At 44.3% G+C, this 27,944-nt stretch overlaps 2 protein-coding genes across 3 annotated transcripts; one reads left to right on the top strand and one right to left on the bottom strand.

Moving 5' to 3' along the window:
- Positions 1-16,093: 16,093 nt before the first annotated feature.
- Positions 16,094-19,004, bottom strand: LOC123404404 (mediator of RNA polymerase II transcription subunit 18). The gene is made up of 5 exons (XM_045098328.1): positions 18,917-19,004; positions 17,065-17,164; positions 16,905-16,962; positions 16,463-16,819; positions 16,094-16,360 (listed from the first exon to the last, which is right to left on the bottom strand). Exons 1-5 carry the CDS (start codon positions 18,950-18,952, stop codon positions 16,258-16,260), a joined length of 654 nt encoding a protein of 217 aa, XP_044954263.1. The 5' UTR covers positions 18,953-19,004; the 3' UTR covers positions 16,094-16,257.
- Positions 19,005-19,235: 231 nt separating this feature from the next.
- Positions 19,236-27,867, top strand: LOC123404403 (brefeldin A-inhibited guanine nucleotide-exchange protein 1-like). Of its 2 annotated transcripts, none has more exons than XM_045098326.1 (12): positions 19,236-20,503; positions 21,178-21,495; positions 22,058-22,394; positions 22,494-22,916; positions 22,991-23,283; positions 23,369-23,642; positions 24,344-24,846; positions 24,935-25,256; positions 25,390-25,738; positions 25,833-26,482; positions 26,684-27,451; positions 27,528-27,867. In XM_045098326.1, exons 1-11 carry the CDS (start codon positions 19,521-19,523, stop codon positions 27,290-27,292), a joined length of 5,061 nt encoding a protein of 1,686 aa, XP_044954261.1. In that variant the 5' UTR covers positions 19,236-19,520; the 3' UTR covers positions 27,293-27,451; positions 27,528-27,867. The 2 variants fall into 2 exon arrangements, with proteins under 2 accessions (XP_044954261.1, XP_044954262.1); XM_045098327.1 differs by having other exon boundaries at positions 27,536-27,867.
- Positions 27,868-27,944: the final 77 nt, after the last annotated feature.

A 27,944-nucleotide genomic window follows, 5' to 3' on the forward strand; every position in this document is an offset into this window, starting at 1 on the left:
AAGGACCTTCTAGTCCTTCTCCTCCTCCTCCTTCTCCTCCTTCTTCTTGATTTCTTCTTCTTCTCCTCCTCCTCCTCTTTCTTCTCCTCTTTCATATTATCCTTGCTTTAATTTCCCCAACAATGACATAATTAACCCATTTAGCTCCAAAATGCCATAATAAGCTAAAAATGGCATAAGAACCTTGGTTAGCTCATGAATATTATATTCTTAGCTTGTTTTCCGCTAACATCATATTTTGTTCTTCTTCTGACTTTCTTATTCACATTTTTGCAGATTGGATATACTACATGCATGGAAGCTGGCATTCATGGAGTTGAACAATGTCGATGGATGAACTTTATATGTATATCATCTAGTTTTCATTTGAGTTGATGAACAATGTCGAACTATATGTATATGTATATATGGATAAACAGTGCAATACTTTGTATGTTGGTTCTTTTGATATATGGGGATGTACATTGATTTATATGTATATCATATATGTGTGGTGAATTATATATATGTGTTGGCAAGTATATGTGTGGTGAACTATATATCATATATGTGTGGTGAATTATATAAATGTGATGTCAAATATATATATGTGTGTTGTGAAATAATATAAAACAAAAAAACAGGTACTATATGGGCTCTTTGCCGTCTGCCAGCTGATGGCAAAGACCTGTGCCATCAGCTGGCAGATGGCAAAGGTGCCACATGGCACCCAGCTGTGCATCCTGGGGTGTCTATATAGGCTCTTTGCCGTCTGCCTCCAGGGTGGGTAGACGGCAAAGAAGAGGGCACAGAGGAGGGAGGAGGAGGAGGCAGACGACAAAGAGTGGATGGGGGAGGAGGAGGCAGACGGCAAATAATAAGGGGGAGGCAGACGACAAAGAATAAGGGGGAGGCAGACAGCAAAGAATAAGGGGGAGGCAGACGACAAAGCCTCTCTTAACCCCTAACGGAGGCAACGCCTGTGGGCTGCCGTCTCGAGCACTTTGCCGACTGCTCCTATGGAAAGCTGACGGCAAAGAGCTTTGACGTCCACTTTGGGGGGACAGGCGACAAAGAAGGTACGATGCCGTTGTAGGATGACGCAGAAATTTTGCCGGTCGTGAGATTCTTTGCCGTCTGTGGTATTCTCTTTGCCGTTCGAGATTTAGTCTTTGCCGTCTGTGATGGCAGACGGCAAAGAAGCTGATTCCTGTAGTGCTTGTTCTTTGAGGACCACCTTGTCGTTCTGAAAGGAGATCTCAGGAAAGTTATCATGGATGAAGCCCATAACTCCCTTCTCTCGATACATCCAGGAAGCTCCAAAATGTATCAGGATCTGAAGCAGACCTTCTGGTGAACTCGCATGAAACGTGAGATTGCTCAGTTTGTGAACGAGTGTGATGTGTGTTGCAGAGTGAAGGCAGAGCATCGACGTCCAGCAGGTTTTCTGCATCCCTTGCCTGTACCCGAGTGGAAATTCGATCATGTGGAAATGGATTTTTTCACTGGGTTTCCGAAGTCCAAGAGAGGCAACGATGCCATCTTCGTCATCATCGACAAGTTGACCAAGGTTGCTCATTTCCTACCGGTCAAAGAGTCTATCTCGGCAGCTCAGCTGGCAGAGTTGTATACGTCAAGGATAGTCTCATTGCACGGTGTTCCCATGCTCATTTCTTCAGATCATGGAAGCGTCTTTACTTCCAAGTTCTATGATTCCTTTCAGACCGCGATGGGTACTAAGATCCGTTTCTGTACAACTTTCCATCCTCAGACAAGTGGGCAAGTTGAGAGAGTCAATCCGATCCTTGAAGATATGCTCAGAGCTTGTGTGATTTCTTTTGGAATGAAGTGGGAAGATTGTATACCATTTGCCAAGTTCTCATACAACAACAACTTTCAAGCAAGCTCAGGCAAAGCCCCATTCGAGATTCTATATGGCAGGAAGTGTCGTACCCTGCTCAATTGGTCACACACTGGTCAGCGTCAGATTCTTGTGAATGACATGATTGCTGAAGTAGAAGAAATGTGTCGTGTCATTCGAGATAATCTCAAAGCAGCTCAGTCCCGTCAGAAGAGCTACTACGTTAGCAAGCATCGTGACATGACTTTTCAGCTCGATGATTTTGTGTATATCAAGGTGTTTCCCATGAAGGGCGCTCAGCGCTTCGGCATCAAAGGAAATCTCGCTCATCGCTTTGTTGGTCCTTCCAAAATTGTTGGCAAGAGAGGCGATCTTGCATCTTTCGTTTTGTTTTTTTTGTGTTGATGTGGGTGAACCTCGGTGTGTGAGTGCATGTGTGGAGGTGCGTTTGTGTGTGTTGAGGTGGGGGTGCAACAAGTGCATTTAAAAAAAAACACAAGTTGCACCATGGGATAATAACCCTTCTCTTATTTTCTTTTGAGGCAGATTTTAAGTTTGTGTTTTGCCCCAATAAAAATGTTCATCTTTTTCTAAAACTCTTCTTATTAAATGTGGATGCAGCCCTATGGTTTTATTTTATTTTTTCCTTTTGGTTTTATTTTAAAAATAGAGCCTATTTTAAATAAAAAGGTTTTATTTGAACTCTTAAAAATTCCCAATTTATTTTTATAAATTGGAGCATTATTTTACAAGCCCAAATATTTTTTAATTTTTTTTATCCTTTTCTTTTGGCCTCTAGCTATATTTTAAAAGTTGTGTTTGTTTTATTGTCAAGAGTGCCACAAAGATAGAGTGGCCCAGTAGCGGATACTTTCTGCACAAGGCCCAACGAGCGACCCTCTTCGTCCACCTTTTGACGTCACGGACTGTATAAGCAGAGGACCACCGCCGATCTTGCTTTCCCCTCGATTGACGGTCCCAAGCATGTAGCTCGAGGGATAGAAGCCGCCCCGGTGCTTCCCTAACCCTAACCCTCGCCAGTTCCCCTCATCCCCCCTCCTAGCACCGTCGGGGGCGAGCCCCAGTGCCGTCACCGCCATGATCGGCCGTAGTGAGCTCGACGCCGCTGTTGATCGTCTACCACCCCTTCTTCCCTAGTTGGACCCGAAGGACGCGGAGTTGCATCGGTGCCAGCCGCTCGCATGTAGCCCGCATGCACGCTTGCAAGTTGCGTAGGCCATGTAGTTGTCTTCTGCTCCTTAGACGCGTAGACGTTGTGACATCTCCGGGTTAAGCTACAGTAACCAATGTAGTTATGCTACAGTAATCACACACTAATAGTGCCATGTTATCAAGATTAACTAAGCCAAATTGCCACTTGATAAAAGGCAAAACTAAATTCAAATTTAAAATAAAGTCAAATAAATTATTTCTTCAAACTATAAAATAAAAATCATGATTGGGTTGAAAATATTCCCTAAGTGATTTTCAATGTGAAATCAACATTTTTTCAAGTATTGTAATGCCCTAAATTATTGGAAACAAAGGCCAAAACTATTATTTAAATTCCTTTTGCTTTATGAGAGTTTCAAACATTTTCAAATGATCCTCAACTTTTTATGGCTTTGCCAAATATTACAACATTAATATTTGACTAGGTGGCACTTTTTACAAAAGTGATAAGGTACTAAAATTAAATAAAACAATGAGTATAAAAGGAAAACAAAAAAAGAAATAAAAAGAAGAAGCTACTGGGCAGTGTGGCCTAGGTACTACAGGTTGGCCCGGCCCAATCCAACCGGTCTTCCCCTTCCTCCCGCTAGCCAGAAGCCATGGCAATGTCCGCGTGCGCGTGCACCGTCCACACAGTGCATGTCGCGCTGTCGACCATCCCGTGGCTCCCTCGGGGATAAGAATGACCCTGCGGACCCACCTCTCCCTTCCCCGCGAATCCTAGCTCACTAGAACCCCTCTCGTTCCCTCCATCGCTCTACATCGAGCTTGCCCGAAAGCTCCCATCGCCGCCGCCGTCGATCCGCGCTCTTCATGCCCCATTTGCCTCTCCGACATGTCCAGCGTCACCGCCGAGCTCGACTACGCCGCCTATGCCAACTAGCCGAAGATGGGAGCCACTACAGCGCCCTCTTCGAGCTCTTCTTCAACCATCGGACACGACGGGGTTCAATGTCGATTCACCGCACCCCCGCGCTCCCGTGCACTCGGCGGGCCTCCGTGTGCCCCCTAGGTGAGTTGCACATCATCTCCCCTCCTCTAGCTAGCCGTGGTGCCCTCTAGCTCCAATCTTTGTCGACGTCGTGGTCGCCGCCATCGTGTACCTCACCCTCGTGGCCTCTGTCGCCGCAGCTTGCGTCTGAGCTCGCTACCGAGCTCTTGGGGCTCCCAGTAGCCGAACGCTTGCATGCACACAACCCCCCAACACCTCTAGCTAGGCTTTCGCCCGGACCCGTACTCCGGCCGCCGCCCGCAAGCTCGCCGCCGACGAACCCGACCACCCCAGCTCGGTAGACCTACACCGTTCAATGCGGCTCGCTCCGCTCGTTTGGACGAGCCCAACCGCACGCCAAATGGATCGCCGTATCAATTTTTCCGGCCAAGTCCGGCGAGCCCCCGACGCGGAACGGCTCGCTGGCGCGTTTCTTGCGCCGCCCGCTGACCTGGCACCTCTGGGCCTCGTCCCGTGCCACTGGCCGCAGGCCCTATGGGTCCACCAGTCAGGGTTGACTAGGTCAACCCCGCTAACTGGGCAACGGGGGCGGCTAACATGTGGACCCCTTTCGTTAATTAAGCATTTAAAATTAAGCGGTTAACTAATGTAGCCACTCACACCTAGGGCCCATGTCCTTAATTAGTTCTGTTAGTCTAAAACTAAGCACTATTAGTTTCACTGAGGCTGGAAGGTGGGTCCCACCTGTCAGTTTGACTGGTCAGCTGGCCAACCGACTGCTCATGTCATGCTGATGCAGTGTTGACGCATTAACTCATTTCTATTATTAAAAATAATTTCACAAAAATCTAAAATCTTTAGAAATTCATATCTTTTAAACCGTAGCTCGGACTGAGAAACTTTCTATATGAATAATGATCAGAAAAATCACACGAATCCAAATACGCTGTCCGTTCGTCTGTCACATGCTCCTAGCATGATGAACATGTATCTTTTCCCTCCGGATCGTCTGTCCGATAAATCCGAAGACCCGGGAAATATCGTCAGATATTCTGCCATTCCGTCTGATACGTGTAGTGCTGCATTAGACTACCCCGAGCATTGTGTATTGCCATGTCATGCATCGTGTTGCACCTATTTGCTTGTATTTATTGTTTCTTCCCCATCTTCTCTCCAGTAGCCTCCGAGACTGACGTTGCTGCCGGGTACGACTACTCTCCCGTCGACCACCCCTTTGTCGTAGAGCAACAAGGCAAGCAAACCCCCCATGATCCTTCCTATATCGCCCATTTCTTTCTCCCTCATGCTTGCATTAGAATTTTTCTATTGTTGTAGTCAGCTCCTATATCTGATGCATAGCCTGTTTTTGATGAACTGCTACTTTCAGTACTGCACTTTAAACTGCTTAGTATAGGTGGAGCAGTCATCCCCTCTGCCCCCTTAGTCCAGTTGCCCCGCTTTATTGTCGAGTCTCGATCCCTGATCGACGAGCCAAGACCCGACACAGCAGTTACACCCCCCTTAGTTGTGCGGCGCTACACAGCTACTATCAGGTACCGAGGGTGACACCTCGCGAAGTACTCATGATGATACCTTTGTAGTATAGCTAGTCGGTCGTGGTTATCGAGGGTGATTCCTCCTTCACCACTCCCGACGATGACTCTGTCATGCAACCCCTCAAGTGTGAGACCCTCGAGGGTGATTCCTATAAGTCCACCTTGACGGTTACATCGTTCGGGGTCCAACAAGGGTGATACCTCAGATCCCCCTGATGTTACAAATACATAGTTACTCAACCGTATTACTGGGATCTTTGATGAGTAAATGTTAGGCGGGTGGATTCCCGCATGGATGTGTCGATGAGTTAATGAAAATGTTAATGGATTTGGGTATTTGATCTCGGTTGGTCGGAGACCTCTTTGCACTAACCGGCTACGCGGGAGAAGTTATGGGTACCCGGCCTCGTGGTATCAGTCGAAGCTCTTCAGACGTCAGCAATGGAGGGGCGCGCGCTCGAGTGGTCCGTATAAGCATCACGCTTGTAATAAGGGGGTGTTAGGACTGACCTCGGCCGCCCACACATCGTGCAGGAGTGCAAAGGGTGATGGGCCCATGACCCCTGCGCGCTTAGGATTTAGACCGGCGTGCTGGCCTCTCTGTTGAGTGTAGGTGGGGATGTGACATGTCGATATTCTGAGGTCGGGCATGACCCAGAAAAGCGTGTCCGGCTAGAGTGTTATCGAGCGTGAGGGGAAACTTGGTGCACCCCTGTAGGGATGAAAATTAACTATTCGGATAGCCGTGTCCACAGTTACAGGACGACTTGGAGTTGTGCCCTGATCTTATACAACTACAACTGTTACTTAACTGGAATAGTTGCTCTGGGATTGCTTCCTCGCAGGGGAGTCGAGGAAGAATCTTTGGGCGTGACCTCATTTTAATTATTGTTGCAACAATATGACTATTAATTTTGTTACCTGCTCTACTCTTGTCTATTACTGCAATACCCCTGAAGATGCTAGTCTTTGATAGGACTAGGCCTTCTCTCTCTATTCTTGCATTGCTGCAGTCAGTCCACATATATAAACCCCTTCCTTTGATACTAATGCATACTTGGCATAGTTGTGATATAAGTCTTGCGAGTACTTTGGATGAGTACTCACCGTTGCTTTGCTCCCCCTTTTCCCCTTGATTCGTTGCTGCGACCAGATGATGGAGCCCACGAGATGGAGTATCCTACCAACAACGACTGCTACCCCGACGAAGCCTGCTGCTACGTGGAGGCTGCTGAAGACCAGGAGTAGTTAGGAGGCTCCCAGGCAGGAGGCCTCGCCTCGTTCGATCGTTGTATCTTTTGTGCTAGCCTTCTCTAAGGCACCTCATGTTTAATGTCTGTACTCAGATATTTGTTGCTTCCTCTGACTCGTGTGTTTATCGAGCTTCTGTATTCTAGCCCTCGAGGCCACTGGCTTGTAATATGAAGCTTGTATGTTTTATTTGTGTCTAGAGTTGTGTTGTGATATCTTCCCGTGAGTCCTTGAGCTTGGCTGTACGCATTTGCGTGTATAATAGGGCGTGGTCGACTAGGTAATTGCACCAGCGAGCAGTGTCAGTCGGTGCCTCTCTGTGGATCAGAGAAGGTGGATCCTTTATCGGTGTCGACTAGGGTCGACCCCCTCTTGGGTCAGATCCATCCACCTAGCCTACTGGTTCGAGCGCCGCTCGTGTGACCGAGAGGTCACGGGATCGAATCCCCCCGCGCATTCGTCGTTTCCTTCGGTGGTTCTAGCGGTGATATCTGTATATGTGGATTTCTGCCCCTGTTATAGCAAGTGATCGACTCTACCGAAGTGGCAATCGAGCGCAGCCGCGCTGACAGGTCCAGGGTTCGAGTCCCTCGCGAGCCCTTTTTATATGGTGATTTTTCCTTCTATTGCGCTTGTCACTAGCGGTAGTGCATGTGGTTTAGCTCCCGTGTTGGTTCAGCTACTGTGTAGTAGCCAAGCGGTAGTGGTTTTGTGTGTGTTGTGTGGGTTTGAGAGGTGGTGGGTTCGATTCGCCACCATGCCCTTTTATTTTTCTATGTTTGTGTTGTGCTATGTGTGGCACTGACAGTGGGGCCACGGCCCACATGTCATGCAATAGGGACCCTGATATCTATGACCAGTGGGCCCTTGTCTGTTTAGGTTTAGTTGATATTTTTTTCCTTTATTGTTTTCTGTTGATGTGATAAATTCCATCTTGGGAATAATTCCTAAAATGGAATTTGCCTATTCTGACATATATATGCCAAATTTGGCACATTCAGGAACAACTCATGTTCTTGACTATACTGTAATTTGATTGTGTGCAATATTTCCTTTGTTGTTTGTGGTGCTTTTATGCATGCAAATATGGCAGTATGATATATGGATTTGTGTTAGAAAATCCCAAGGAATCCAATGGTGGTACTGTAATTCAGTTTTGAGCAGTTTTGTAAAAGTTACTTTGTGGTGAGGTGGCACTTGTTTATCCTAGTAGGATTGTTTTCTGTGCATGTTTGGAGTTGTGCATGCATGCATGCATCATGTTGTGTGTTGCATCATCTGTTGCTGGTGTTTATTAGATGTTTGTTTCTTTTGGGTAGCTTCTGGGGCCGAAAACGAGTTTGAAGAGTCCGGTGAGCTCGTGCAGGAAGATCAGGAACAGTTGCACGCTGAAGAAATCACACACAAGATGATCGTGACATTGACACCATTTCTAGCTTTGTTATGCTTAGTGATCCGTTTCTATCGTTACATCTCCGCTGCCTACCACATGGTATATAGGCCATCAAACATTGCCATGAAACCTCAAACACATCCCTCCTAGCAAATATTGTTTGGCTAAGTTAGGCTTGCTCAACCACTAATTTATTAGCGTTGCTAGTTGCACGTGCTAGCTGGTCCATGTGACAACATGGGCATTTGATATCATCATATTTAAATTTCTATTTAATTAATGCACCTATATACTTGGTAAATAGCGGAAGGCCTAGCCTTTTGCTGGGTGATTTGTTTCGCTGTTGCCGCCTTATATCGACTACTGGTGTTTTGTTCCATAACCGAGCGCTCCTAACATGTTCGGGTTGTTATGGTGACCCCCTTGATAAATCATTCAGTGTTAAGGCTTGTCTGACACGACCCAACTTTGGTGTTTTTTTAGGGAAGCAAGAACTTTATTCATTAGAGATAATCAAAACATCGTTTAAGAGTAACGTTACAACTTCAACTGGTGGTTCTTCAAACCAGTCAGAAGCCCGAGAAAATCTAGCTAATCTAGCGAGTTCATGAGCTACTTTATTTGTTTCTCTATTACAGTGTTCAAATCTGGTAGCTACAAAATCACAAGCATAATGGAAACAGTCATCAAAAATTGTCGCCGCCGCACTCACAGATCGTCCTCCATCCTTCATTGTCTCGATAACCTCCATATTGTCCGAGTTAATAATGAGACGATTACAACCCACTTTTTGCGCTAGAGTTAGGCCAAATTTGAGCACTAGTACTTCAGCCATCAATACATCCGCACAGTGGTCAATCTTGTTGTTTCCCCCAGCAATAAATCTTCCTTTACCATCTCGAAGGATCGTCCCCGTCGTGCCCCGTAACAGATCATGATCAAAAGAAGCATCGACGTTAAGTTCTACAAAACCCCTAGGGGGATAAGACCATACCTCCCTTCTCATTGAGGCCTTTGGGGATGATACATTGACAAAAATTGTTGTTAGAGCTAAAATTCCCATAGAGATCATATGAGCATTCTGAATTTTCTCCTTGTGCACCAGTTTTCACCTTTCCCACCATAAATACCATGCAGAGATGGCAATCATTTCATGGACGTTATGGCGTACCATAATCCTCAATTCTTGGTTTGGTAAAAGAAGTAGATAGTCCAATACTGCCTCACCATCCCGATCAATCTCACAAGCTTTCTTGATAATACCATCCATCCCTAATCTCTTCCAAACTTCCTGTGCTTTAGAACACAGCAAGAGAAAATGCTCAGTATCTCCAAGACCCTGAGAGCACATAGGGAAAATTGGTGAAATTTTCATATGCCTATCTGCAAGCGTAACACGACAAGGAAGAGTGCCATGTAGCGTACGCCAGATGAAAATTTTAACCTTTGCCGGGCAAGATAACCTCCAAATCTTTTCCCAAATAGGATTTACCGCTGAAGACCCATCCCATTACAATGTCTTAGTTTACATTCATACTGATGATTCCATTCCGCCAAGTATGCAGACCTAACTGAGAACATACCATTCTTCGTATGACTCCACGCAATGAAATCTGGCATGTCATTTTGTGGTAGTGGAATTGAGAGAACCCGCTGAGCATCAATGGGACACATTGTTTGTGTAATAAGGTCTTCGTCCCAACTATTCTTAACAGGATCAACCAAATCAACCACTTCAGAGAGCAGAAGTCTACCCTTTGGTGTTACAATTTTCCTATTTGCAGAATTTGGAATCCAAGCGTCATCCCAAATACTTATGTTCTGTCCATTCCCCACACGCCAGATATAACCATTTTTTAGGGTGTTCACCCTAGCTATAATACTCTGCCACGTGAAGGAAGAACCTTTCCTTAACTTGGTATTTAGGAGGTCACCGTCAGGGTAGTATTTGGCCCTAAGGATAGTAGCACACAAAGAATCAGGGCTATCAAGGAGGCGCCACGCCTGTTTCGCGAGCATTGCTAAATTAAAACAGTGAATTTCACGAAAACCCATTCCTCCTTCATTTTTTGGAACACACATTTTCCACCAGGCCATCCAATGCATCCTTCTCTGGTTCTCCTCGTCTCCCCACCAAAAATGCGTTATCGCGTCAATAATTCCTTTACATTTTTTTAGGAATTTTAAAGACCAACATTGCATAGGTGGGTATGGCTTGGATAACAACCTTGAGCAGGATCTCCTTTCCTCCAACAGAAAGAAGTTTTTCCTTCCAACCACTATTTTTTTAACTATCCTCTCAATCAGAAATTGAAAATAGTGTGTTTTGTCTAATCCCACATGTGCTGGCTATCCTAGATATTTATCATTTCGGGCCTCAATCAAAATATTCAGAGTAGTGCAAACTTGTTCTTTGATTTCCACCTTCGTATTAGGACTGAAGAAAATGCTAGATTTTTCCGCGCTAACCAATTGTCCCGAAGCCGCACAATATGAATCTAGTACTGCTTTGAGGGCTATCGCACTCTGATTATTGGCCTTCATAAGAATCAAGGAATCATCCGCAAAGAGTAGGTTTGTGATGGGTGGGGCATCTCTACATACTTTCACTCCCAATATATTTTCACCCTCCTCACCATGTGTAAGTAATGCATTCAAACCTTCAGTGCATAAAAGGAAAATATAAGGTGACAACGGACCCCCTGCCTCAAACCCCTAGTTGGTGTGAATCTTTCACTCTCGTCCCCATTAATTTGTACCTTATATTTAACAGTTGAGACACATTGCATAATGAAATTTACCCAGTCTTGATGGAATCCCAACTTCAACATAATCCCCTTCAGAAAAGGCCACTCAACTCTGTCATACGCTTTATGCATATCGAGCTTAATCGCACACAATCCTTCTTTACCTTCTCTTTTGTTCTTGATGGTGTGAAAACTCTCATAAGCCACTAGAATGTTATCTGTTATCAATCTGCCAGGCACAAAGGTACTCTCCATAGGACTAATAATCTCGGGGAGAAAAGCCTTCAACCTAGACGCCACCATTTTGGCAATTATCTTATAAACCACATTACAAAGACTAATTGGCCTAAACTGGGTCACCTTCTCAGGCGCGTTAACCTTGGGGATCAGCACAATCGCCATGTCATTCCATCCCTCTGGGATAGTGGATGTGTTAATAGCTTGCAGGATCTCTTCAACTAGATCTTCTCCCAGCATGGGCCAAAATCTTTTGTAGAATATAGCATGGAGTCCATCTGGTCCAGGAGCCTTTAAATCCCCAACATCAAACAGAGCCTTACGAACGCCCTCCGCAGTATAAGGGGCCAGAAGAGCGTTATTCATGTCAGAAGATACTCTCCTGCAAACGAGAGATAAAACTTCTTGACTCGGATGCACAATCTCCAAGGTGAAGAGTTTTGAAAAATAATTTGTAATGTGAACCTTCAGTTCACCCTCTTTTCTCCAAATTCCAAAATCATCAAGAAGTTGCTTTATATTATTTCTTTTTTTTCCGACCATTGCGGCGTTGTGAAAGAAAGAAGTATCGCGATCCCCATGCATCAACCAGTTTGCGCGACCTCTTTGTAGCCAGAAAATTTCCTCTTGATCCAGCAAATTCTCAATAAGTAATATGATTTCCTTCTGTCGGGCCAGGGATTCTGCACATAACGGTCCACGCCTCAATTTCTCTAGTTCCTTTTTAATTTGTTAATTCTCCGCTTCGACCCCTTAAGAGTTTCACGGTCCCAAGCATGTAAATCAACATGCACAACTCGAGTACGATCGGCAAGAGATGGCCCAATGCCAGTAGCCTTGGCTTTTTCCCAAAAAGCTTTCACAATCTCAGCAACAGTCTCTTCTTTCAACCATCTTGCTTCAAACTGTTTCACATGCCCCTCTGGACACTTGAACAAATTTTCATCCATATAATCCATATCCAGAACCAAAGGACGATGGTCAGAATGAACGTGTTGTTCATTAATTACCACCGCTCGAGGGAATTTGTTTGCCCATCTAATATTACAAATAGCTCGATCGAGGCACTCTCTAATTTCACCTCTACTCCAAGTAAAAGGATCGCCTATGTAGCCTAAATCCTCTAGACCGCAGCCCATTAAGCACTCACGAAAGGCTCTCATCATTGTGTTTGGTCTCGCACTACCACCTTCTTTTTCCGAAGAAAATAAGATCTCGTTAAAATCACCCATAACAAGTGAGGGGTGGTCGCCTTTACTGTAAAAATTACGGATATCATCCCAGGATAAAATTCAATCATTCCAATTGGGATAACCATAGAAACCTGTAAAACACCACTGTACAATATCCTCATGCATGAATAAAACATCAATAAAGTGAGACGATGCGTAGTTCAGCACAACTTTATTCATATTGAGGTAAAATAAAACAAGGCCACCGACCCGACCATCACTCTCCACTACAAACATAGAATCAAAATTTAAGACGCGACGCAGCTCATTGGCTTTACATTTATTCAAGTGTGACTCTGAAAGAAAAACTAGCTCTGCCTTTATGTGCCCATGGAGGTCCAAAAGCTCGCGAACTGCCGTGTTTGAGAGCATATCAAGACAGTTCCATCCCAGGATTTTCATTTGGCCCGACGGTCCTCCTCCTCGAAGGTCGCCGCTGTGCCATAGTTTTCCTTCTCTTCATCAACAGATTCTGCCCCTTTGTGCACGTACTCTTCATCCTCCTCCTCTATCTCCTTGGCAACATGTGAGACAACACCCTCCACATCATTCACTACTTCAACTCTACCCATAGACACCCGCTTAGACGAGACAGAAACATCACCATACAACATGCCCGTGGTGTTAATTTGCTAACAACTTAATAAAAAGCATAGGGAATAGCTACCCCGAGGAATTAATCAACAACCAGGACCAGTGCTCCTCATGAGTGTTGGTCCAAAATGAGCAGACTATGGGGCAACCGCGGGGCAACTCGAGGTTTGGTTTAACTCGTAGTGTGACTCATCCACCATGTCCTGAGAACGAAATACACGGCTCCTATCGGGATTGTCGACACGTCGGGAGGTCTTGCTGGACTTGTCTTACCTTAACGATATATCTTGCGCATTGTGATTCGGTGAGACTTTGGGTCTTCTCAGAGTTGAGGTTTTCCTCTAAGAAATCCAACGAGATCGCGAGATTCGTGGTCGAGGATTACTATGCGGCCTGTGGTAATTTGTGATGGATTAGTTGGAGCACCCCCGCAGGGTTAAATCTTTCGAAAAGCCGTGCCCGCGGTTATGTGGCAACCATGGATATTTTGTTAACATCCGATTCTAGATAACTTAAAGTAACTTAAATAAAAACTTGCCAACTGTGTGCGTAACCGTGACTGTTTCTTTCAGAGCTCCTTCTCTGATCGAGAACACGGTGGGGTTATGAATGACGTAAGTACGTGTTCAAGATCACTTAGTGATCATTCTTAGACCTCGACCGTCTTACGTAGTCCACCATTACTTATTCTGTTCTTCGTAAGTTAGCCACCATATATGCTTAGGATGCTGCAAACTCAAACACTTAACCCTACCTCACCTATTAACTTAGTTAGACTCGATACCAAGGTCATGGGATTGCTGAGTCCTCGCGACTGACAGTTTACTACAACCACCCACAGGTATAGGCACGCCAGATGCAGATGTCCCCGAGGATACCCAGCTGAGATGGGAGTTCGACGAAGACAGTGGCAGGCTGTACGCGACGTATCCCGAGGATTAGAGCGCTTGGTCGTGATCGTGGGCCTAGCAAGGAGGGATAACATTATTTTGCCGTTTATCTTGTCCGTAGTCGGACCCTGTCTTATGTATGAATGATGAATGCTTGTGTGGATTGTAATCTAGCATGTGGCGAGTGTAAGCCGAATCTTGTACTCATCTATCTATTTTTGTAATGGCAATGTTATCCTGCTTGCGATACGCTTAGATGCGACCCTTTCCCCTTTTGATGCCTCGCTCCAAATAAGAAAAGTGTCACATCTTAGTCGTTACAACCCTGGACCTTGGAAACATGTCCCTCCACTTCTCATCCGCGCATGCCCTATCCAGACGCACACGTACATTGAGATCACCATGCTGCCCATTATCATATGTATACGGCATGCCAGAGAACCCCAAATCTTCCAGCTCACACACCGTTAGACAATCACGAAACGCCGCCATCTGAACTTTTGCTCGTTGCATCCTTGATGAGGGTTCATGTTGCCAAAGTGCCTCGTTAAAGTCACCACAAACTAACCATGGGTCTAATGAACTAGCACGTAACCTTGACAAATGCTGCCACATCAAATGCCGGTTTACCACCCTTGGTTCTTCATAAACAAAAGTTGTGCGCCAACTTGAACCAATGTTCCCATCCATCACATCCACGTCAATGTACCGAGAACACAAGTCTCTAACCGAGACCTAAAGAGACTCGTCCCAAAATAAAGCTAGACCACCACTCCGACCATCACTGCAAACGCCATGAAAACCTTTCAAACCTAAACGCCACTTCAACACTTCAATCTTGTCAGAAGCTTGCCTTGTTTTACTTAGAAAGACAAGCTTTGGGGAATTGGCTTTTGCGAGGGTCCAAACCTCTCGAATAGTCCAGCGGTTCCCCATCCCCCGGCAGTTCCAAAATAAGAGATTCATTGTTCCCGGCGGCACTCCTCAGGAGAGCCCGCCGATCCATGCATATCACAGTTCTTATTCTTCTCCATCTTTGCCCTTTTGCTGCTCGAACTAGACGTTGGAGAGGTTTCTAGATCCTTGCCGGAGCCATCAGTAATTGCAAGTACCACCGGGGCTAGCCCAGCGGCCGGCACCTCACTGTCAACACTTAAGGCTGGGCGCTTACGAATGATCTTATCCCCCTGCTGCTATACACCACACTTTGGTGCTTCCATATCCAAATCCATACCTGCGTTTCTCTGTGGATTAGATGTAGTACTTTTCAGGTCATCCTCTCCTCCATTAGCATTCTTTGCCGAACTTGATGGTTTGCTTTCCGGGCCAGCCCCTTTAGAACCAGGTACAGACCGAGTTTCAGATCGTGGCCTTGTTGAAAAATCCGCATATAACCAGTCTCCATACTTCATATCATTTGCTAAGTGGATGCCTGTACCACATTCTTTAAAATCATGACCAATCTTGCTGCAAGCCTTACAAAAACGAGCTAGTTTTCCATACCTCACTGCAAGAACTTGCCGTTCCTTCCCTCTGATGATACTAACATCTTTAGTTAAGGGCTCTCTCACATCATGTTTAACCCTAACCCTAATATAGTCACCACGGGAATTTCCATTCAGTCTGATATCCAACACCTTCCCAGCCTTCTTTATCAACTTTTCCATGATTGCTTTATCACAATAGCCATCAGGGAGCTTATGTATCTGCAGCCATATTGGCATATGAACGATCTGAATATCTTCTGTCCGACTAATACCATCGTATGGATGCATCAGAACAGCCCAGAATCTGAAAATCCATGGACCTTGATTCATCATACGTTCCCAATCCCCAAGGCTGAAAATCCATGGACCTTGATTCATCATACGTTCCCAATCCCCAAGGCAGGACGCCTGGACAACAAACAGATTCGTACCCACCGCCCTGGACCTCACTTGTTGCGCCGGATTCCACGCCGCTCTCATCTCCTTGAAGAAAGCTGCATGGCTGAAGGTCTTCTCCGTATGCACCTTGGCCAATGCCAGCCAGCGAACTCGTTCGTTAATCACTGGATCGGCCTCATCAATGATTAGATCGTCAAACTCTTCCTCAGCTAGATTGAGCTGACCGAAGAAATCATCCAAATCACCAGCGCTAGGCCCCATCACATCACCACTCGTTTCCGATTGAGCAGCAGACGGGGTTGCCATCTTTAGTGGGGAGGAACAATACTACTTTTACATCATACCATTCCAAGGTATCATAGTGCTATTCATGCATTGTAAATTTGTAATCAACTGACTAGAAGTACAGAACAGCATGCCGCCCAAGGGATTACATATGACAAAGATTACAATGTTTTCGCACCACCACTTGACATGAGCGAGGCAGCGGCAGCGCCAGCGGTAGGGACGATTCCAGTTGAGTTACCTGGTTTGGAGAGATGCAGCAGCCTGCAACAATGTTCGTGGTCACACGTGAGTGGCAATTATTCAAAAGAAGAAGCGTGAGGATCATCTAACTGGAGTATCAAAATTCAGGCCAAGGGTACTTACGGCGCCAGATATTCACAGAACGAGGTGACAGCTGAAACAACATCATTGTAATTGTTAGCAGCGGCTGGAGCTGTGATCTCCACCAGCTGTATTCCAGGAGTGACCTGCACAGCTTCATCGGTTGCATGGAGCTTTGGCATCTTGTTGGCAGAAGTCACAGTCACGGTGAACTGGGCACCTCGCTGGAAGCGAAATGCAAAGCCAACCTTCAAAATTTCATGATCTAACTTGTAGCCGATGCCATAGAAGTAACGCAACACATTGCTGCTGGCTTTGCTTTCGACGATTGTACGCACGAGAATTGAGATTTGCTCTGCACCGGCACCTCTCATGGCGCCACCAACATGCCTTATGGTCCTATACATACAAACATTACCAGCTACAGATCAGTGTAAAAATCATGATGAAGGGTAAATTTCAGCAGCTTTACACAATCAGTTACCAGGATGGTGTAGGCTGAGCTAAATCACACAACAAACGAACCTCTGATGGGACAGCTCCTGTACGACTGAAAGATGTCAGCAGATATAAAATAACAATTGCTTATTGCTAAAAAATGAACAGTTGCTTATGATCCTGAGAACAGAAAGATAAAAACTAACCTAGCATTGGCACACTTTTAAGACAGAGCTCATGCACCCTCACACGTTCCTTTGGGACACCAGAGAGGCCTTGTAGAAGAACCTCCAGAGCTTCAACATGCTGCATAGTGCATACCCAAAGGAAAAAAAAGAGTTAAGAGTAATGACATTCACATATAAAAACTATATGCAGCCTAAATGAATGTTGAGATGAATCAAACCACCCTTTACTGTAAATAAACAACATATAATCATGTGATTCGTCCAACTGTACAGCACTATTTTATATTATATCATAAGTAGTGCTCTCAAAGTGGAGAAATACAGTTGACATACCATATATGGTGGTCTGCATGATCTACCCATCATTTTTGTGATATACTTTTTTCGTGTTCGAAATTCATGCTGAGTGTCTACAAATTTGTCATGGAGATGGAGATGATGAACCAATAAAAAATCTACTCCCTATAAACATGAAATTCAGATATCACTTTACACTTAAGGTAGAAATAACAACTTTATTATCTTCTTAAGTACTCCCTCTGTAAAGAAATATAAGCACGTTTAGATCACTAAAGTAGTGATCCGAACGCTCTTATATTTCTTTACGGAGGGAGCACACATTAAGGAGGGATAAATAAACTCAGCAGGTGAATGGATTTTACATGTAATTGTAGTTCAACACGAGGTAGCTGACGGACCCAGGGTTAGCATACATCTTATCTTTTTTCTTCCTAATAAAGGGATATCATAAATCTTACAGCTATAGAGACTCTTCTCATGAGAAGGCAATTGATAAACTAATGCAGAAAGATAGTTATACTGACAACTCCAACCCGAAATAAATACCCTAGATGAATGGAGTCAAATATGTGGAACTGAATTTCCCTTTACTGTAAACAAACTACACAGATTATGTGATTTCTCCAACTGTACATCAAATCTATCTAATATATTATAATACAAGAAGTAGTGCCCTCAAAGTGGAGCAATGGACATATTGTGGTCAGCATGATCTAAATACCAACTTTGTGACATTTTTGTTAAAAGTGTCGTGTTGTTTCATTCTGATAAGTGACTAACAATTTGTGATGGGGAGTTGGAGACAACGAATCAATGAACAATACTAGCATTATTTATGAACATAAATTTCTGATGCCACTTCATGTTTATAGAAGAAATAGAAGTTAATTATCCTCTTCCGAACAGATTAGGGAGGGTTAACCAGGTTTGAGATCGGCAACTGCCGCCTTCTAGCCTAAATCTTAACATAAGTACAGTTAAAGGGACCCCTCCCCATGAGAAGATAATAAATAAATTAGTGTGTGGAGATAGTTGTTGTGACAACTCCAACAAATCAATATTCAAAACAAACTAAGAGAATTTATTTAACTGTAAAGATGAAATTCTAGATACCACATCATAAGCGATGGATACATCTAAAAAAAATCAATATCCAAAATCATGACTGCAACCTGAAAGGCCAAAGGGCCTGTGTGCCAAAACTCTTATCAAATACATATACAAGAAGAGAGCACAAAAGGCCAAGTCTCATCAACAAAAGTTGGCGCATGTCACTAGAGGCACCAAGAAGATGTGCCATCCTACGACGAATCATAATACAGTAGATGAATACCACACATAAATCGTCGCTCTGCCTATGCTTTGACATATGATTTTCCCGCTCCTTGTTCAAATCAGTCATGCATTACAGCATCCTTGACAAGTTACAATTCCGTATGAAACAGTCAAACATCACATGTTTTTTTGTTTTTGGCAACAAGTAGAGTTCACTTGCACTACCCTAACAGCAATGGATAGCTACTGCACACATGAATGAATCTCTACAAAACAGACAAAGGAGACACAGTACCTGGGTCTCGATGATACCCTGCACCACGCACTCCATCGGCCAGGGGCGGATCCAGGCGGCACCCCGAAATCGCGAACGTCAGCGGGGTATCGCGGCGACGGGGACGAAGCGCGTGACGGGCGGGAGGCGTAAGCGCTGGGGAAGGGTACGGGGGCGGGGGCGGGGGCGGGAGCGCGTCGTCGGCGGCGACGCTGAGGTGCGGCACGGCGGCCGCTGTTACTGTTAGGGCACGAGGGGGTTGACTCTCGGAGGGGAGAAGCCGAGGCGACGAGAATACCAGAAAGTGCAGGGAGCAGAGTGCTAAACCGCACTAGTTAAGTTCGGGTAACGCTCCGCCCAGGAAAGTTGGGCAGTGGCCCTCGCGGGGGGCGGGAATCCCAGTCCTACCCCTCCTCCTTCCTCTCTTCCATTCCACCCCACGCGCACGCACGGACACGCCCGTCACCACCTCCCTCCCTCGCATTCCCATTTGTTCCACACCTCTTCCTCCCCCGGTCCCTCTCAGATCTCTCTGCCTCCAATGACCACCGCCGCGGCCAAGACCAGCGCGTAGCGGCCTCCCTCCCACCCTCTCTCTCCCCTCCGGGAGCGCCCCATTCCCGCCATGGCGTCCCCCACGGCGCCGCTGGGCGGCTCAACCCCGTCGGGCCGCGTGCTCGGCCCCGCGCTCGACCGCATCATCAAAAACGCCGCGTGGCGGAAGCACTCGGCGCTCGTCGCCGCCGCCAAGTCGGCGCTCGACCTCCTCTCCTCCTCCTCCTACCACTCGCCCGACCCGACCTCGCCCAACCCCTCGCCGCTCCTCGGCCTGCCCGTCGCCGCGGCCGCCGCCTCGCTCCACGCGCTGATCCTCGCGCTCGAGTCCGCCTCCCCCAAGGTCGCCGACCCCGCGCTCGACTGCGTCGCCAAGCTCCTCTACCACCGCCTTCTCCTCGGCGACCTCGGCGCCGCCGCCGACGACTCCCCCGCCTCCAAGCTCCTCGCCGCCGTCCTCTCCTGCGGCGCCCTCAACGACGACGCCATGGAGCTCGCCACCCTCCGCGTGCTCGTCGCCGCCGCGCGCTGCCCCTCCATCGCCATCCGCGGCGACGGCCTCGGCCAAATGCTCAAGACCTGCTACAACATATACCTGAGCAGCAGCAGCGGCGCCAACCAGATGTGCGCCAAGCTGGCGCTCGCCCAGGTGCTGGTCATCGTGTTCGCGCGCGTGGAGGTGGACTCCATGGACGTCCGCGTGCCCACGGTGTCCATCACGGACATGATGGACGTGTCTGATCGCAGCCTCAACGACTCAGGCATCGTGCAGGTGGCACAGGGGTTTATAAATGATGCCATGGAGGGGAGTGACGTCCCGGAGCCAGGGACCCCGGTGGCGATGGCTGAGGTGGATGAGAAGGATGATGAGGGGATGAGCAAGATCAGGGAGGATGGGTTAGCACTCTTCAAGAACCTCTGCAAGCTGTCAATGAAGTTCTCAACACCTGATAACCCCGAGGACCAGGTGCTGTTGCGGGGGAAGGTGTTATCTCTCGAGTTGCTCAAGATGGTCGTGGACAATGCTGGCCCATTCTGGAGAATCAATGAAAAGTATGATCACGATTGCTCTTGTTTCACTTATTATATGCATTTTAACAACAGTTCAACTTGTTGCATTTTCTATCTGCACAAGTATTTCTACTGCAGTCAATTGCAAGATTGTTGATGGCTCAAACAACTATGCCAAGGAAGGCATAAAATAGGCAATGCAGAAACATACACTAGTACTAGCTCATGAATTCACACCTTCCCATTTATTAGGGTATAGTATTATTTCCCTGATCCAGGTGGGGTTTGCTTATGTACGTCCCAACATGTTTTTATGAGTTTTTTGATACGTATAATCAACATGATAATAGAAGATGTTCATCATCTAGTACAATAGAAGATCATCATCTAATACAAGGTGGAGAAGTGGTGGTGGTAAAAATATGCTCTTTGTTCAGCGAACTTCTTGCAAGCGCACATGGAACTTTTAACATTTATGAACGTGTATACATGAAAATGGCAAGGAATAATTCCAACAGAACAATTGAAAGCCTGTGTGGTTGAGGTTGTGATATGAATATCACTATTCACACAAATTCTGGTCAATATAAAATTATGTAGGAGAGATTACTAGGTTTTCTTTAGTTCTTTTTATAAAGGAACATTCCAATTTAGGGTGATCTTGACAAGTGAGTAAAAACTTACATACTGAAGTTTTTTTTTTCCTTTTCCTGCAGGTACCTTGGAGCAATCAAGCAGTATCTTTGTTTGTCCTTGTTGAAAAACAGTGCCTTGTCAGCAATGAGTATTTTCCAGCTTTTGTGCTCCATATTTGTGGGTTTGCTGTCAAGATTTAGATCTGGGCTGAAAGAGGAAATTGGAATATTTTTTCCCATGCTTGTCCTAAGGGTTCTTGAGAATGTACATCAGCCTAGCTTTCTGCAGAAAATGACAGTTCTAAATTTATTGGAGGACATCTGTAAAGAGTCTCAGGTTCTTATTGATATCTTCGTGAACTACGATTGTGATGTTGATGCACCAAATATTTTCGAAAGGTATGCAAATACCTTCCTGATAAGTAGTAAATTCCAGTTATGCTGCAAGCCTGCAAGTTATAAAAAATGAAAAACAATAGAGGGCTGAACCTAGTTTCCTGGGGCAAGTCAAAGTAAGTAGGACTGAAGACAATTTTTTTGTTAGTTTTTCAACCTTCTCCCTTCTATGCTTAGAGTAAGTGGAAATGACCTCCTTGATCAGCAAGTAAACGAGCGGCAGTTCAGTCTCAGTTTACCCTCACAGAACCTGGAAAAAAGAATATGTGTTTTGCCTCAGCTGAACCTTGTAGTCTTAGCTTAACCACCACGAAAACGAGGTTCTTATTGATATCTCTGTGAGCTACGATTGTGATGTTGATGCACCAAATGTTTTCGAAAGGTATGCAAATATCTTTCTGACGAGTAGTAAATTCCTTTTATGTTGCAAGTTATAGAAAAATGATAAACAATAGAGGGCCAGGGTAGCCTTGCATTAAGGCGAGAGCACAGTCCTGTGAAAATTGTGGTTCTCTCTCTTTTCATCACATATTAAAGCACTTCTAATTCCAGCAGATATTTGCAGGATTGTCAATGGACTTTTAAAGACTGCTCTCGGGGTTACTCCTGGAGCCACAACAACATTAACCCCAGCCCAAGACCAAACATTTCGGACTGAGTCAGTCAAGTGCCTTGCTACCATACTCAAATCAATGGGTTCATGGATGGACCAACAGTTGAGAATTGGTGATTTTTCACCCAAAGTTTCCGAGGTCTCATTAAATTCGCTAGACAGTCCTAACATTCTTATTGGAGAAGATGGGAATGGAATTGATTATGAACTGCAAACCGAGTCTTATAGCCCAGATACATCTGATGCTTCCTCACTTGAGCAACGCCGTGCTTATAAAATAGAACTTCAGGTATATAAATGTTTGTGTGCTTGGTTTATATTCCCTCCACCCGTAGTGTGTTTTGAGGGAGCACATTCCTAGTTACTGATGTTATATTTCATCCTGCAGAAAGGAATTTCCATGTTTAACAGAAAACCTTCTAAGGGTATTGATTTTCTCATTAAAAGCAAGAAAATAGGTCAATCCCCAGAAGATGTTGCTTCTTTCTTGAGAAACACTGCTGGTTTAAATGCAACAATGATTGGGGACTATTTGGGTGAAAGAGATGAATTCCCTATCAAAGTTATGCATGCATATGTCGATGCACTGAATTTCGAAGGTATGGACTTTGGTGAAGCCATTAGATATTACCTGCGAGGTTTCAGGTTGCCTGGGGAAGCACAGAAAATCGACCGGGTCATGGAAAAGTTTGCTGAACGATACTGCAAGTGCAACCCAAATTCTTTTACCAGTGCAGATACTGCATATGTTCTTGCTTATTCTGTAATCATGCTCAATACTGATGCTCATAATATGATGGTCAAGGATAAGGTTTGCCAAATGATTACTTTCATCTGTTGTCAGTAATAGCATGCATGCTCATTGATAGGGTTTTCCTTATGCAGATGTCTAGATCTGACTTCATTCGAAACAACCGAGGAATTGATGATGGGAAGGATTTGCCTGAAGTTTATCTGAGTACATTGTATGATCAAATTGTAAAAAATGAGATCAAAATGAGCGCTGATTCATCAATTCCACAAAATAAGCAACCTAGTAGTGTAATGAAGCTCTTGGGCTTAGACAATATTATAAACCTTGTCAACTGGAAACAGGCTGAAGATAAGGCACTTGGAGCAAATGACTTACTCATCAAGAACATACAGGAGAAATTCAAAGCAAAGAGCGGGAAATCAGAGTAAGACCGACAATAGTCTTCTATAGACAATAGTTTTGCATCCGTTGCTATATAATTAATTAATTTAATCTTGTGCTATGTGCAGATCTGTATTTTATGTTATAACCGATACAACCATTTTGCGGTTCATGATGGAGGTTTGTTGGGCCCCTATGATGGCTGCATTCAGCATGACGCTTGACCAATGTGATGATAAGGCTGCAACGTCGCAGTGTTTACAGGGATTCAGATATGCAGTGCATGTCACCTCTGTAATGTGCATGCAGACGCAAAGAGATGCCTTTGTGACATCTGTGGCCAAGTTCACATACCTTCATTGTGTGGCTGATATGAAACAGAAGAATGTGGATGCTGTGAAGGTAGGAACTTGGATGGCTAAACAGTAGTTGATGTTCTTTTGCAATTTTCAACCAATCCATAACATGATTAAAAGAACCATATTATGCAAGGCATATCAGGCACGCCTTCTGTTGATCAGTTTAGCATGTATTTTGAATTTGTACAAAGATAAATGAGGTGGTTCATTTTTTAGAACACTGAGAAAACATGATCTAGGTTGCTTTTGAAAGGTGATAGAGAATACTTTGTTTTGGTGGTAATGAATAAATACATTTACGCCCACACTCTACATTTGACAACAGAGCTTTAAAACTATATGTGTTAAAATTATGCAGCAGAAGGAATACCACAGTACATTACAAGTCTTACTAAAACTTGTTTTCTGCAGAGGCTTTTTTCTCCCATTATTTGGTTCTTTTTGACCACTTTGCTCTTAGTTTTCCGTACTTGCACTATCTTGAAATTTTCAAGAATAAAATGTGTATGCATATGTAGTCTCTTAATTTCATTGATGCCATGATTTCATGACTTCAGAAGTATGTAGGAGCTTGAACTTATCGAACAATTGAACGCTTGCATAGATGCGCTGTGCACTGGATTATATACTCTTAAGCTATCATTTATCGTCAACGAATGTATGAAGTAATACTTGAATCTAGTATGAGTAGGACCTATTTGTCCATTTTATAGTCATAATTTTTCTACTTTATGTTTTTCACAGGCTATAATATCCATTGCAATCGAAGATGGTGATTATTTGCAGGAAGCTTGGGAGCATGTGCTAACATGTCTTTCACGGTTTGAGCATTTGCATCTTCTTGGAGAAGGGGCACCTACGGATGCTTCCTTTTTGACAGTACCTCTGGTTGATTCAGAAGAAAAAACACAGAAATCAAGTACCAACACAGCTTCAAAACGAACTAACGCTCTTCAGAATCCAGCTGTCATGGCTGCTGTTCGAGGCGGATCTTATGACAGCACGACAGCAAAAAATAATGCCTCACCTTTAGTTACTCCTGACCAGATTAACAACTTCATATCAAACATTAATCTGTTAGACCAGATTGGCATTTTTGAGTTGAATCATATATTTGCTCATAGCCAAAGATTAAATAGTAATGCAATTGTTGCTTTTGTGGAAGCTCTTTGCAAGGTCGCAATCACAGAGTTGCAATCACCTACAGATCCTCGTATCTTCTGCCTAACAAAGATAGTGGAAATTGCGTAAGATTTTTGCAACGCCTATCTCCAGAAATAAAGTTATGTCATCAACATTTTTTGAAGTGTTTAACTCAGAGCTTGATTTGTGCAGGCATTACAATATGAATCGCATACGTTTGGTGTGGTCTCGTATTTGGAAAGTTCTATCTGATTTCTTTGTGTCTGTTGGGTCGTCAGAAAATCTTTCTGTGGCAATATTCGTTATGGACTCCTTGAGGCAGCTAGCCATGAAATTTCTTGAAAGAGAAGAACTGGCAAATTATAATTTCCAGAATGAATTCCTGCGACCTTTTGCGGTGGTTATGCAGAAGAGCAATGCTTCAGAAGTACGAGAACTTGTGGTTCGATGTGTCTCCCAAATGGTTTTGAGTCGCGTTAACAACATAAAATCAGGATGGAAAAGTGTTTTCACGGTGCGTATGGTGTTCTATGGTTATTCTTAGTTTGCCTTGATTATTGAGCATAACTTCATATAGAAGCTAGTTCGACAAATAAATCGAACATTTCTAGTTTACCACGCAATAATTATGACTTTTCATCTTGCAGGTTTTTACTGCAGCTGCTGCTGATGATCGAAAAAGTATTGTTCTGTTAGCATTTGAAACTATGGAGAAGATTGTCCGGGACTATTTTCCATACATAACTGAGACTGAAACCACAACATTTACTGATTGTGTTAAATGTCTTATAACATTCACAAGTAGTAAATTTAGCAGTGATGCCAGTCTCAATGCTATTGCTTTTCTTCGGTTCTGTGCTGTGAAACTTGCCGAGGAAGGATTTGTCTGTCATGACAAGGATACCGACCATCAATCAAATAATTTGGATTCTTCAGAGGGGAATGCCATAGCCCACAAGGATGATCATGTTTACTTCTGGGTTCCTTTGCTTGCTGGTAGGCTACCTTTTCTTCCACAGAGACTGGTATATCAGTTTGGAAATGCATCACATCCGTAACATAGTTCTTGTTTGAATTTTCTCTTTTCCAGGTCTAGCTAGATTGACAACCGACACACGGCCAACTATCAGAAAAGGTGCAGTAGAAGTACTCTTTGACATTTTGAAGGACCATGGAGAACTGTTCTCTCAGAACTTTTGGACCAATATCTTTGGATCTGTTATTTATCCTCTATTTAATGGTGAAATCTGTACACCCAATGGTCAAAGTGGTAGCACCGAGGATGATTCATGGAATTTTGAAACTAAAACAGTCGCTGTGAAATGTTTAGTGGATCTGTATGTTACATTTTTTGATGTGATGCGGCCAGAACTCACTAGAGTTACCTCTGTTGTTACCAGTTTTATCAGAAGCGCTTATAGACAATCTGCTAGCACTGGTATGTCTGTTTTTCAGCGTTTAACAGAAGGGCTTGCAAGCAAACTCTCTAAGGACGAATGGAAAGGGATCTTATTATGCTTTAAAGAATCAGCAGCACACACATTGGTTGTTTTCGACAAAATAGTTAAGATGATGCAAAATATTGAAATTCCAGAAAGAAACAAGTCTTACTCTGAAGCAGAGAAATATTCAGATCCTGAGATATACAATGAGGATGAAGAGGAAGCTAATATGGAAACATCGTCTTATGCTATTGTCAAGATGAAGAACCATATGTCTCTGCAACTCTTAATTGTTCAGGTACTTCAAACCTTGTGCCAGTTTACTTTGATGCTGATCGCTTGTATATCATGTCCTTCTTTGTAAATTTTGTTCAATACTCTGCTTTGCTTTGCACACCCAAGAATTAGAACAAATAAATTACAACAGGAAGTTTGCCTTCATGATTTGTGTTCGCCATGCCAATAAGATCACACTCACCATTCTGTGGCTTCTCTGCAGGGAATCGTTAAGTTGTATGAGACACACAGGAGATCCTTCTGTGCTGAGCATATGGGCATAATTTTGGAGATGCTATCAGCCATTACGTCCCATGCAAGTGAAGTGAATTCTGAATTTGCCCTGCACATCAAATTCCACAAAGCATGCTCCCTTCTGGAGATATCTGAGCCAGCAGTCATCCATTTCGAGAATGAGTCTTACCAGAGCTACCTCAAACTTCTGCAAGCTTTGCTTCATGACAACCCATCTTTGTCACGAGAAATGAACATCGAGTCACAAATTATGCTTGTTTCTGTGAAAATTCTACGGAAGTATCTGAACTGTGCAGGCCAGGAACCATCGAAGGATGCTTCTTGTAAAGATCCAGTTGTACACTGGGCGCTGCCTTTATGCGCCTCTAAGAAAGAGGAACTGTCTGCTAGAACCCCATTGGTCCTTCATGTAATGCGTTTACTTGGTGGTCTAGAGAGGGAGTGCTTTAGGAGGAATTTGCCTCTCCTTTTCCCTTTATTAGCTAATCTTGTTCGCTGCGAGCATAGCTCTAGAGAGGTTCAGGTTGCACTGTATGATATCTTTCAGTCATCAGTAGGCCCTATAATTTCCGTATAGCATATATTGATGGTTCAGCAACTGTACAATTTTGTCACTTCCATCTTGGTAGGGTAACTTGGTTGATGGTTACATAGAAATATGGAATAAGAAAAAGATTACAGCTTGACAGTGCCGTAAATGATTCAAACCTGCTCCTCTAGCATTCTGGTGTTGAAGGTAAAACCTCTTCCTGTTTCTTGGCACATCAACTTATTTTCAAGCATAGTGCAGGATATTAATATAGTTGTGTCAGTGTTGCAGCGTCATGTAACATGGACTCAGATACCTGGAGGGAGGAGACCTTTTGAAGGGCATTTGCCCTTTTTTCCTAACATTAATTTCGATTCATGGGGGTTATCGTCGACGCTGCTGGCATTGAAGGCAAATGGATGTATTGCAACAAAGTATGTCTGACTTGGAGGTCCTGCATCAACAGCTTTGGAGTACTTCTACCAGGGAGTGGTCTGTTCATCAGTGACCAAAATTTTGGGATGTAGCCTTCCTTTTCCCTTTTAACAACAGCCTTGTATAGGGTTTTCTTTTGAACCAAGACTAAAATAAAGAGTCATCTACCAAGTTCTTCATTTTCCTAATCTTCCTGCCCTCGTTGAATTGTGATCACCGTGTCTTCATGGCAATAAGAATGAAGATTTAGCTAGATGAATAATCT

The sequence above is a fragment of the Hordeum vulgare genome, chromosome 6H (genome assembly GCF_904849725.1).
Source record: "Hordeum vulgare subsp. vulgare chromosome 6H, MorexV3_pseudomolecules_assembly, whole genome shotgun sequence".
Lineage (NCBI taxonomy): Eukaryota > Viridiplantae > Streptophyta > Magnoliopsida > Poales > Poaceae > Hordeum > Hordeum vulgare.

Coding starts and splice junctions, on each gene's coding strand:
- LOC123404403 (XM_045098326.1), top strand. CDS start 19,521: ATGGCGTCCCCCACGGCGCCGCTGGGCGGCTCAACCCCGTCGGGCCGC. Junction 20,504..21,177: donor TTCTGGAGAATCAATGAAAA/GTATGATCACGA, acceptor CTTTTCCTGCAG/GTACCTTGGAGCAATCAAGC. Junction 25,739..25,832: donor CTGGGTTCCTTTGCTTGCTG/GTAGGCTACCTT, acceptor TCTCTTTTCCAG/GTCTAGCTAGATTGACAACC.
- LOC123404404 (XM_045098328.1), bottom strand. CDS start 18,952: ATGGAGTGCGTGGTGCAGGGTATCATCGAGACCCAG. Junction 16,963..17,064: donor TAAAAGTGTGCCAATGCTAG/GTTAGTTTTTAT, acceptor TCAGTCGTACAG/GAGCTGTCCCATCAGAGGTT. Junction 16,361..16,462: donor TTCTGTGAATATCTGGCGCC/GTAAGTACCCTT, acceptor ACATTGTTGCAG/GCTGCTGCATCTCTCCAAAC.